The 13210-nt window shown below is 44.3% G+C and overlaps 1 protein-coding gene across 7 annotated transcripts in view; it reads left to right on the top strand.

Moving 5' to 3' along the window:
* The window catches only part of TASOR2 (transcription activation suppressor family member 2), a 176921-nt gene that overhangs the window by 91126 nt on the left and 72585 nt on the right, over positions 1 to 13210 (top strand). For all 7 annotated transcript variants that reach the window (XM_073589069.1, XM_073589071.1, XM_073589070.1 and 4 more), the window contains 2 exons: positions 9282 to 10025; positions 10691 to 10897. In XM_073589069.1, the coding sequence (XP_073445170.1) occupies positions 9282 to 10025; positions 10691 to 10897 (951 nt within the window). The remainder of the gene's footprint in view (positions 1 to 9281; positions 10026 to 10690; positions 10898 to 13210) is intronic.

Below are 13210 nucleotides of genomic sequence, written 5' to 3'. Positions count from 1 at the left end.
TCTCCACTGGGAAAGGCTCCTCAGGGGCCTGCCTGTCCGGATTCAGACAGACAATGCCACAGCGGTGGCATATGTCAACCGCCAAGGAGGGACACGGAGTGTCTCAGCCCTGGCAGAAGTGTCCAAGATCCTTCAGTGGGCAGAGATTTCGGTACCGACAATCTCCGCGGTACACATTCCCGGCGTAGACAACTGGGCCGCCGACTTTCTCAGCCGCGAGGGTCTCGCGGCAGGAGAGTGGTCCCTACATCCGGAGGTATTTCTTCAGCTCTGCAGTCGTTGGGGAACCCCGGACGTAGATCTGCTAGCTTCTCGCCTCAACAGGAAGGTCCCACAGTTTGTATCCAGAGCTCGAGATCCTCTCGCAGTGGGCGCCGACGCTCTGGCCATTCCTTGGTCACAGTTCGAGCTCCCCTACCTGTTTCCTCCCCTGCCTCTTCTTCCCAAGCTGCTGAAGAAGATCAAAGCAGAAGGAATTCCAGTCATTCTCATCGCCCCGAATTGGCCCAGAAGGTCTTGGTTCGCGGACATTGTCAACCTTCTCGCGGACGCCCCCTGGAAGCTTCCAGACAGGGCAGATCTGCTGTCTCAAGGTCCGATTTGCCACCCCAATTCTCGGCCGCTCAATTTAACGGCGTGGCTGTTGAGACCGAGGTTTTGAAACGAGCAGGATTCTCCGGTCGAGTAATTCATACCATGGTCCGAGCCAGGAAGCCATCATCTTCCAAAATTTACTACCGTACTTGGAAGGCCTATTTCACTTGGTGTGAGGCCAATAACATCGCGCCTATGTGCTTTTCGCTCCCTTCAGTTCTGGCGTTTCTTCAGGCAGGGCTGGATGTGGGGCTTGCTCTCAGTTCCTTGAAGGGTCAAGTTTCGGCGCTGTCCATTTTATTTCAGAAGACTTTGGCCTCCCGCCCTCATGTCAAAACCTTTCTTCAGGGCGTGGCTCACACGGCTCCTCCGTATCGAGCGCACGTGGATCCATGGGATCTTAATCTGGTTCTTGAGGTTCTGCAAGGTTCTCCCTTTGAACCTCTCAGAGAAGTCTCCCTTTTCCTTCTCTCCTGGAAGGTAGCCTTTCTGGTGGCCATCACCTCCATCCGGCGCGTGTCGGAATTGGCGGCTCTTTCCTGCCGCTCTCCTTTCCTGGTACTTCACCAGGACAAGGTAGTTCTGCGGCCTCTGCCCTCTTTTCTTCCGAAGGTGGTGTCCTCCTTTCACCTCAATGAGGATATTGTTCCGCCGTCCTTCTGTCCGAGTCCATCTCACCCTCGGGAGCGGTCCCTGAACAAGCTGGATCTGGTCAGGGCGATGAGAGTCTATCTGTCTAGGACGTCTTCCTTGCGAAAGACGGACTCTCTTTTCGTCATTCCAGATGGGGCACGGAAAGGTCACCCGGCTTCCAAAGCTACTATTGCTCGCTGGATCAGATCGGCAATTTTGGAGGCCTACCGGGTTAAGCAGAGCGCACTCTACCCGGGCAGTGGGTGCTTCCTGGGCATTACGCCACAGAGCCTCCGCGCTGCAGCTTTGCAAAGCTGCAACCTGGTCTTCGGTTCACACGTTTGTGAAATTCTACAAGGTCCACACCTACGCTTCTGACGCCAGCCTAGGTAGAAGGATCCTGCATGCAGCGGTGGTGAGTCCACTGGCCTGATGGAAGTTTGTTTCCCACCCCAGGGACTGCTTTGGGACATCCCATGGTCTGTGTCCCCCAATAAGGCGAACGAGAAAACAGGATTTTTGGGTTGCTTACCGTAAAATCTGTTTCTCGGAGCCTTCATTGGGGAACACAGCACCCTCCCATGTTTTACAACTCCTGTTCTTACTTTGGTTGATTGGTTACAGTTGAGTTGTTTGTTCTGTTCTCAATCTAGTCTGTTACTTCTCCTACTGCTTTCTCACTAACTGAGGAATTCCCTGCCGGTCGGTGGGGTGTACACTGCGGAGGAAGAGCTAACCTTTTTTTGTGCATAGTGTCAGCCTCCTAGTGGCAGCAGCATACACCCATGGTCTCTGTGTCCCCCAATGAAGGCTCCGAGAAACAGATTTTACGGTAAGCAACCCAAAAATCCTGTTTTTAACAATCAGTCTGCTATCTCCCAGACTCGATGAAAGAAGCAATGCAGCTCGCAATACCTTGCGCTTTTATACCCATGATCCTCCTCCTTCACAGCATTCAGTTCTGATAAATGTCTAAATTAGGACTGAAAATGTTTACCCAACCCGAGTTCTCGAAAAATGGAGACGCTACGGGTATCGGAAAATGGGGCCAAATTATTATTTTTTAAACAAAGATTTGAATTTTTTTTTTCACCACTTAGATAAAAATGAACCTAGACATGTTTGGTGTCTATAAACTTGTAATAACTTGGAGAATCTTAATGGCAGGTCAGTTTTAGCATTTAGTGAACATGGTGAAAAAAACAATCCAAAAAAAACAAGTGTGGTATTGCACGTTTTTACAATTTCACCGCACTTGGAATTTTTTTTCCCGTTTTTGAGTACACTATATGGTAAAACAAATGGTGTCATTCAAAATTACAACTCGTCCTGCAAAAAATAAGCACTCACATGGCCATATTGACAGAAAAATATAAATGTTATGGCTCTGGGAAGAAGGGGAGCGAAAAACAGAAACTCAAAAACTAAAATGGGCTCTGGCATGAAGGGGTTAAATTGCAGTGTTAAACACAATACATTTCAGCTAACCAGCCTTAATGAGGGGACCTCCAAAGCACCTGGATATATTTCCTGGCTTCACAATTACAGCAATTTCATGGTGGGGTAGTAGTGACCATATCAGGCTATTTATTCAGAGATGGAACTAAATGGATATTCCCACTATCCGTGCTGGAAGAGAGACCCCTCCAAAATAATGACTTGAACTGCCCCATCCTAAACTTGATATACAAGTATGGGACAGAGGAAAATATACCGTACTTTTGATATTGGAGGATGCCAAACTACATGTCTTTATGGCATAATCGTTAACTATCTAATATATAAACTACAAGGTTTTAGCAAATGGGAAGATAGTTTTCCTGTTATCTCAACTAGTAAGTGATTCATCAATCAAAAGTTTTGGACAACTGAACACTGACTTCAACCTCCCACATAGTGTGTTTTTTTTAATCAATAATTGCAAGTGCGCTATGTTTATGCCGCACAACTGAAGAGTATTTGAATCTCTGCTGATGATCATCTCATAGTTAATACCATCGCTACTGTGGTGGATCCAAGAGGCTTAATATTTTACATACAGTATATACTCGTGTAAAAGCCGACCCGCGTATAAGCCGACCCCCCCAATTTTGCCATAAAAAACTGGGAAAACTTATTGACTCATGTATAAGCCGAGGGTGGTGCTGCATAAGGGTTAATGGTGGTCCAAAAAGATGCTCCATAGATAAATACCCCCATAAAATGCTGCATAAGGGTCAATGGTGGCCCAACAAGATGCTCCATATATAAATACCCCCCATATGCTGCACAAGGGTTAATGGTGGCCCAAGTAGAAGCTCCATACATAAAATGCCCCCCATCTGCTGCTGCCATATATATATATAAAAAAAAAAAAAGACATACTCACCTCTTCTTCGCTGGGGGCCAGGTGCCAGTGTAGCCGCTGGCTCAGGCCCCCGGCACTGGCTATATTTACCGTTCCCCTCTCTATCGCTGTCTCCCGGGTCCTGTGCAGTGACGTTAGCAGAGGGCGCGCACTGACTAGTACCCGGGAGACAGCGATGGTACGGGGACCGGTAAATATTGCTCTGCTCCGCTCCCCCCCCCCCCCCCCTCCTGGCGCACGGTCTCTTCAGCCCCTGCTTCCAGCATGATCTCGATGTCCCAGCTGTTCCTGCATTCAGCGGTCACGTGGTACCGCTCATTAAATAAGCGCTCATTCATGAGTTTAATGAGTGGTACCACGTGACCGCTGAATGCAGGAACAGCTGGGACGCTGAGATCATGGGGGAAGCAGGGGCTTAAGAGACCATGCCAAGAGGGGGTGAGTATGGTCTCTGACACCCCCCACTCCCCCTTACCTGCCAACCCCCATATATGACTCGCGTACAAGCAGAGAAGGGGGGCAGAGACTTTCAGCCCAAAAAAATGGGCAGAAAATCTCGGCTTCTACAAGAGTATATACGGTGTATAAAGAATTCTTACCGATGTATTTAGATTATGATCCCCTGAGAAACAGGACAAAATGGCAGGCATACATTGGTCACCTTTCAAAGGAACAGTTGATTGAAATTCTTGCCTAAAGGAACCACTGCAGCAGTTTTTTCTATTTAACCGCTGAAGTGGTGCTGAAACTCCCAAGTCCGCTTCCCCATGTCTGATACTCGCCTTCCGGCCTTTTCATCTGTTTTTTGCCACCTCTTTGGTTTGTCTCCTGCAGTCTTGTGATCTGCCGACTGCTCCAGTGTTTCATGGAGTGAGTCCGAGGTCACTCTTCAATGTAAGTCTGAGGGCCTCTTTCTGGCTCTCATGGACTTGCACCGAGAGCTTGTGATGCAACTTCTGACTTACGGCCACTCAAAAGCTGCTCTCCCAAGACGGTGCTGCGGGGACCAGAGCAGCATCGAAAACCAGTGACTATGCTGGAGGGAAATTAAAAAAAAAAACAAAAAACATGCCATGAGTGGTGCTTTAACAATTAAACTCTTTGGATTCAGACAGGGATATTTTATCAGAGGTTTCTGATCCACTGGGCGTTCAAGATTCCGAGCTTCTTGTGTAAAATTGCAGTACAGGTAGATGAAACATGTCCACAGTGTAGACAAGGATAGACCCACTTGATGCATATGATGTGGGAATGTGTGAACATTTTGAGTTAGGAGTTTTTATTAGGTGCATTTAACAGTTGGAACCAAAAATATACATTCTTGGCCTTCTGAGGAAGGGTGTGGACTCGCTCTCCCATTGCTAAAACTATATCCCGTGAGTTGTTCCAAGCTAGGAAATTGCTGGTGTTACATTTGATAGACCGTAACTCTTTAGGCTACTTTCAGACTTGCGTTAGGAGGCGCAGGGCCGCCGCTAAGCTCCGCCTCCGGCCGCGCCTCCTCCGGTCAGCTCCTCCTATGGGCGAATGACGCTGCATGCGATCAGTGTACCCTATATTTAGTATTGGGTACGCTGGCCGTGCGCTAGTATGACTTTGCCGGCGCGTGCTCCCAAAATCATACCAGCACACGACCAGCGTACCCAGCGCTAAATCTAGGGTACGCTGATCGCATTCAGCGTCATGCGCCCATAGGAGGAGCTGGCCGGTGGCGGAGCTTAGCGGCGGCGCTGCGCCTCCTAACGCAAATCTGAAAGTAGCCTTAGAATGTGAGGAATTTAAATCTAAAATAAATAGTATTATTTGTATGTAAAGAGGTGCATGCATTAAGAGAAAAGCTCTAAAAAAAAAAAAAAAAACTATAGGAAAAATGGCTAACCACCTCAGATATACCGTATTTTTCGCTTTATAAGACGCACCTGATTATAAGATGCACCCCCAAATGTGGTGAAGGAATAGAGAATTTTTTAATAAATGGGGTCCGTCTTATAATGCCAGTGTCCGTCTAACAAATCATATAGGGTATATGTCCCTCATAGCCCCCCCATCCTAAAATTAGCCCCCTTAATCTGGATATGGCCACCTTATATTGAATATAGCCCCCTTGTGCTGGCACACGGGCCCCCTGTGGCTGACACACGGCCCCCTGTGGCTGGCACACTGGCCCCCTGTGGCTGGCACACTGGCCCCCTGTGGCTGGCACACTGGCCCCCTGTGGCTGGCACACTGGCCCCCTGTGGCTGGCACACTGGCCCCCTGTGGCTGGCACACTGGCCCCCTGTGGCTGACACTGGCCCCCTGTGGCTGGCACACTGGCCCCCTGTGGCTGGCACACTGGCCCCCTGTGGCTGGCACACTGGCCCCCTGTGGCTGGCACACTGGCCCCCTGTGGCTGACACACTGGCCCCCTGTGGCTGACACACTGGCCCCCTGTGGCTGGTACTTTAGTTGACCTACTTAGAATCGCCATATTAGACCGCTTGTCCATTTTTATCTCCTAATAAACCAACTGAGTCTATAGCTGTGTATACAGTATTGTAGTGCAGCGCTTACTGAGTGCGTTGGTGGACACTCACTTTGCTGGTCAGAGGCATATGCTGGGACACTCAGGATTAAAAAAAAAAAAAAGTCCATTTGGTTTATTAGAAAACAGCATAAACCCCTCCTCAGGAAGCAAGTAGTCTGCAGCTGCAAGTATAATGTCCGTTAAACATTCAGCTCTATGGGAAAACAGTCTCTCACTGACCCCAGTCAGCATAACACGGATTCCTGTCCGTTACTTGTTGATGTCGGCCAGACAGGTTCCCGGATGCCTCTTATCCTCAGAGGTATCCCATAAACATAGCATAAACAGTCTCTCACTATCCCCGGTCAGTATCACTCATGGTTGTCACTGTCCACTCCGGAAGTATCTCACAGACCTCCTTCCTCTGGCTCAAGCTAGCCAGCACTGTTTCACCAGGCTGTGCAATGTCCAGCAAGCAGGTTTGGTCTGGAGCCACTCACGCAGGAAGACTTCTCCTTCACTGCACACAGAACACTCTGTAGTGTCCAACCTGGACACATGGAAATCTGTCCACACTGACAGACTCCCAAACAAACTCCTCCCATGTGCCAAACACACCTCCATTACATAGTTGTAACCACACCCAGGTACCTATCACATGGCTCGTCAGGTGATCTGACATCACCGCAGGTCCTCAAACACACCACCACACACAGGCTTAATCTTGGGTGTTCAGACACACCCCCTTGGGTGGGTATGTATGTGACTGGACCCACCCAAGTCACCTGGAAGCCACCAAATGTAAAGCAAATCCCTAGGCAGTCTACTGAGCAAAACACGCCCAGGCTTCCATCACAAGGCTACCCACCTCTGTGATACACACCGGCCATTCATCACGACACCGGTCCATGTCTCACCATCACAGTAACGCCTCCAAACGTATCCTGAGGAGCCCATACAGCGCCCCCTAGCTGTAACGGGTCACTACCTAACAATATATATAAATATTTATATATATCAACAAGTTTTGTAACGCACTATATATAATTTTATTTCTTCATCCATAAATGACACATTATCCTGAAACTACAGTTGTATATAGCACTGTTGAGAAAGGTATCTTTCAAATGCTTTTTTTTCTTTACTGAATTTGTCCATTATGTGTTATTGTACCAATCTTTGTTTTAAAAAAAAAATGAACAAAATTGATTGTTTACATTAAAAAAGATCTGATTTTAAAAAAGACAAAATCCAGCACCTTTACCTTGTTTCCAGAGGAGCCTTTTATAGTTCTGTACAGCTTATGTAATTAGCCAATCAGCAGTTTCAGTTCAGTTATACAATTTCAAATGATTGCCCCCTATTGCCTATATTGCCATGTACGAATTCACAAGTGGCATGATATAAAGAAAGCAGAGATGATTAGCTCGATTTATACTGCCCTCATCCAGCATCTAGTCTGGTCCTCTGTGGTAGCCGAACTTCACTTCTGTGCCTGGTATCCTGGGCATATTTGACATTTACGAGACCTGTGACGTCATGATGTGGCGGAACTCACACCCTTATGTTAGTGCCAAGTAAGCACAAGAGATGCTCTGAATACCAGACGCTGCCACGGTAGACTGGACTGAATACCAATTCAAGGCCAAAGGAATTGAATTGCTTATCTCTAAAAGGCAGCTTTTGAGTAACACAAATTTACACAAAATATATATTTTACATTATATTACAGTTGTGCTCAAAAGTTTACATACCCCGGCAGAATTTTTGCTTTCTTGGCCTTTTTTCAGAGAATTTGAATGATCACACCAAACCTTTTTTTTTTTTCCCTACTCATGGTTAGTGGTTGGGTGAAGCCATTTATTGTCAAACTACTGCGTTTTCTCTTTTTAAATAATTGACAACCCAAAACATCCAGCTGACCCTGTTCAAAAGTTCACATATCCTAGTGATTTTGGCCTGATAAAATACACAGAAATTGTGTGTGTGTTAATATGGAAACCAAAGCTTAAAATTTCGATTTATTCAGTATTAAGTAAGAGTGCCACACACTTACACTCTTGACATGCTATCAGTGAGACTCAATGGTTGAGGAATGTTGTGCAGTGCTGAATGCTCTTGTGTTATGATTAGGTCACGGAGGAAGATGGCAGGAATAGGCTAGGCCACCAGGAAACCAGAAAGGTTGGTAACTTAGCGGATTGCAGACCCCTAATCCTAACAACACAACTAGCAGTAGCCGTGGGGCGTACCTACGATGCCCTGGATGCCTCGGCACAGCCGGAAAACTAACTAAGCTTAAAGCAAGAAAGGTGAAATCTAAACTGCCCCGGAGTAGAACCCCAAAGAAATAGCCCCCAAACATGTATTGTCGGTGAGACAAGATGAGGCACAAACACAGGCAGAGAATAGACTGAGCAAATGATGGGGCACAAACTGTCTAGATAGGATATGAAAGGAAAGACACTGTCTGCAATCACGCAAAAACCCTAAAAAATCCAACACGTCTGATGTACAAAAAACACTGAGGTCTCATGACCTCTCCCCCTCTATATCAACATCTGACTTTTTTTTCCCTAGTCAGACCAGTTTCATCCGACTCAAATTTTGTTTCATTCGGGTTTCACGAAACCCGATCCGACCAAAGTCGCTCAACTCTACTTGTGACCAATGCTATGTAAAAGCCTTCACGAGGGAAAAATGTGTCCCAGGAAGCCGCTCTTTGACACAAGAACACCAGTCCACATGTTGCATCTGCCACTGTGAGCAGCCCGTGTGACCTAAACATATTTTCCATGACTTCCGTCCTCTCCAGACTTGTCTCTCATTGAGCACATCTGGAATGTCTTTGATTGCCAATTGTACATGGAGCTGCAAGCAGTGCATCTTTATGCCCAAATGCATTCAGTATGGGAGAACATTCCTCAATCAAGCATTAATATCCTAATTACTAGCATGCCAAGGAGTGGAAATGCATGTATTTGTGTCTGTGGCACTGATACTTGATACTGAATAAATGGACATGTTTTGAAAATTGTTTTCACTTTTTTATCATTTGCAGATCATTAACATTAAAACCTGTGATTTCCATAATTTCATGACTTTTCCTACTTCCTACGCAATTTCAGAATTGTGGAGTGTAAGAAACTTAAATGAGTAATGGAGAGAAGATGCTTATGCTATTTTATGTTTTACGTTTAGATCGAGAAGAATGGGAGGGCAAATTCATCAGAAAAGAACTTCCGTTGACAGTATCTAATCTTCTACCTGGCCTTCACTATGCCATTATAGAGTCATGCAAGTTGCAAAAGGACAAACCTCTTTACCCTGCTCCATTGGTAGAACAGTATTTTAAGAAATATGCAGTTCTCCAAAGAGATGAAGACAGCTCATCAGAAAGAAAGTCTGAGCAATGTGAACCTCTGTCTGCATTTCATAGGCCTGCTGATGACTTTCCTCAAAAATGTAGCCCATTAGCCTTTTCTTGCCTACAGTTGTACATTTCTTCACCTATAAATTTCAGTGTCCCAGTCATCAAAATGAATAATATTTTAGCTGAAAATTCCTTTATATCTAGTAACTCTGATCAGTTGGGGAAAACTGCAGGAAGCTTAATAAAGCAGGACAATCTGTCTTCAGCTTCTATGCGGGCAAAGACAGCAGAACCAAAAGCTGGAAGTGACAGACAAAAAAGAATACGTGGTGTTCGTGAGAATAAAGAACAGTCTAAGAAAACCACCAAAAGAAAAAGTGTTAAGAGAAGAGAAAAGAAAAGCAAAAATAAATCTGTCCAACGGGCTACCCTGACCACTGCAGAAACCGGTGAGAATCGTAGTTCAAACAAAAGAAGGCGGCTTCTCTCTGAGGGCAAGAAACCGATTGGTTCTTCAAGTGAAGCTACTGTAAAACTTGCTAATGTTCCTTATCCTCAAAGGAGAAAAAGAGGTTGGTAATTTGATTTGCATATGATGCAAAATTTAACCCTGGTATGCCATGTGTGTACTACTGCACTTACTTTCTACCTCAATCTTTTGTATCCGTGTGCTGTCCAATGCCGTGTCTTCAGTTTGAGCCCAAATCCGTAATAACTTTTCTGCATTTATTTGTTAAAAAAAATATCAAATCTTTGTCTAAAGCGAACCTGTCTCCTCAGAATACAATATACCTGCGGATATAGAGTTAAAATGCTGCCTGGCCAAAGTTGTGACTACTGGGATTAAATGAGTGTAGTTAAGCCCCGGCTTTCAACCTTGAGGGTGTGCATGGAGCACTGTGGGCACACTGTGGCACTTTTACAGCTAGCATTGCAATGTATCGAATCATTGAGCTGTCAATCAGTGTCTGGGTGTACTTATTATATAGGGAGTGGCAACTGTAGACACTCTGCTCTTAACGCTATGTTTGAAAGCCAGCAGATCCCGTGAGGAAATACGTTTTTCTCTCAGTAGCTGCACTTCCAGAAAGGCAGACGGGAAGCACTGTAACACTATTACCTGCACATTAACCCTATATTTGCAGGTAAATTGTGTTTTCCAAGGTGATCGGTTTTCTTTTTTAGGCTTTACTGTGTAGACTTTTTAAATAAAACCAACACATCACTTTATTTCTAGGAGCTGAAGTTTTGTCAGCTGCTTTTATACAACATGAGAAAATCCAGACAAGTGAAAAGATTACTCCAGGCAATACTGAGAATGAGAAGAAGAAAATCTTGACTGCAGAAACTAGAGCCATAAAGAGAAAAGTCCAAAAAGCTTTTTCACCTGAACAGCACTTGGTTGTGCCTGACAGGCGATCAAAACGGAAAATGTCTGATCCAGGTAAGGAGGAAAAACAAATAATTTTTGCAGCACAATTGCAAACTTTTATCAAAAGCATGAGTGAGACGTATGAGATTGCTTGGCTCTCCATTGATTACGAGAATGAGAGCACTTTCATCTGTGGATAGCTTGCAACTGTGAGACAGCACCTTTCCCATATTTTTTTTAAAATTTAACATCTATATATTTGAGTTGAACAGTATTGTAGAAATAGCAAAGCCTAGTATATTCTAACTAAAATAAAATCTGAACGTTTGAATAGACTGTTGTTCCTTGACTTCACCATATCCTGCTGTGCAATGTTAAAAGGGTTAGCCACTTTGTCTTTATTTATCCGATTGTGTTGGGGGACATATTTCAGTACCTGTTAAGAAAAAAGGTGTGTGTGTGTGTGTTTAATATAGACATATAGAAGATACAGTAGAAACTTTGGCACTCAAAAATTGTCATGCAAAAAAAAGTTTACCATAATTATTATTTGCCAAATGCTGGAATGATAGAGAATATTTTAAGACATTTTTATTACTTACTGCAAAGTCAAAAGTTTAATTACATTTCATTAGTATTTGGTACCATTGCCCTTAAACTGAATGAGTTGGGTCAAATGTTTGGGATATCCTTCCACAAGCTTCTCACAATAGTTGGTCAGAATTTGGGCCCATTCCTCCTGACAAAACTGATGTAACTGATCCAGGTTTTTTGGTCGCTTTGCTCGCTTTTCATCTTTGCCCATAAATTTTCAATAGGATTGTGATCAGTTCTTTGTGAAGGCCACTCCAAAACATTGACTTTGTTATCCTGAAGCCACTATACCATTTTGGCAGTATTCTTCATGTGATTGTTCATTTGGAAGACCCATTTCCCCCCAAACTTTAACTTCCTGGCTGATGTCTTGAGATGTTGCTTCAGTATTGCCACATAATCTTTTCTCATGATGCCATCTATTTTGTGAAGTGCACCAGTACCTCCTGCAGCAAAACAACTCCACAACGTGATGCTTCCTCCACCGTGTTTCAAAGTTGGGATGGTGTTCTTAGGCTTCCAAACTTTTCTCTTTTTCCTCCAAATGTAACGATGGTCATTATGCCCCAAAATTTCAATTTTAGTTTCATCAGACCACAGGGCATGTCTACAAGAATTAAGGTACTGTATATACTCGCGTATAAGCTGAGATTTTCAGCCCATTTCTTTGCCATATACCCATCACACATCCTCCATCCCATAGTCAACCATTATGACATCATAATGAGCGGCGGGGCTTGCAAACTATGATGACATCAGCGTCGCAATGGCAACCATTGTGACCTCATAATTAGGGGCGGGGCTTGATACGCACACACTGTTTCCCCATTATAAATAATATGACAAGTCTCCAAACCATAATTAATTTACTATGGTGGCAAAATTAATTACCACATTTCCACAAAAGGAAACAAAATTGCATGACAGCAGCGACTCATTAATAAATCATGAAAAAACTGGAGAAATTAGAGTCTAAGCTAATTTACAAAAGTACCAAACTTTATTCGTCATAAAAAAATGACAAATGTCAATTGAGCAACAGAACGACATATATAGTACATTAGTAAGCAAACAATATGTAAAGGAGGTACATATAGTTTAAAGTGACCTAAATACCCTAAAAAGTAGCATACACTACCATCTCAATTGGCGCATGCGGGACAGAAAATATATATATATATACTGCCACTAATCAAAACAGTCTCAATAAGCTGCATGGTCCAAAGAAGTAATGAGCATAATGCAAAACCTCAGCATCTGTAGCTCTCCCATATGTAGTATATAGAAAATGAGACCTAATGATATTAATAGAAACAGGTGGAGCACCAGATGCAGCGGTATGTTAAGAGACTGGAGAATAGTGGTTATATATAGCCATGTGGCAAAAACATATAAAGTGATTTTAAGTCAACAGACAGTGCATCACTAATATATAATTACCCGTCATGTGTCCAATGGGGAGGGCAGGAAAAGCAGTCCCCGACGTACGTTTCGATGTATTAACCTTCCTCAGGGGGCATGAGGAAGGTTAATACATCGAAACGTACGTCGGGGTCGGGGGGGGGGTCGGCTTATACACGAGTATATATGGTATTTTGTTTTTGTGTGCATTTGCAAACATTAATCCGGCTTTTTATGTTTCTTTTGGTGTCATGTCTTCTTCCTGTCAGTGGCCTTTCAGCTCATGTAGATACAGTACTCACTTCATATGGATATTGACACAATCTCACCAACTTCCGCCATCATCTTCACAAGGTCTTCTGTTTTTGTCCTTGAGTTGATATGAACATG

This window comes from Dendrobates tinctorius, unplaced genomic scaffold (genome assembly GCF_039654945.1).
Source record: "Dendrobates tinctorius isolate UK_male_01 unplaced genomic scaffold, ASM3965494v1 ptg000105l, whole genome shotgun sequence".
In the NCBI taxonomy this organism is placed as follows: Eukaryota; Metazoa; Chordata; class Amphibia; order Anura; family Dendrobatidae; genus Dendrobates; species Dendrobates tinctorius.
This window is presented reverse-complemented; position numbering and strand designations above follow the sequence as displayed.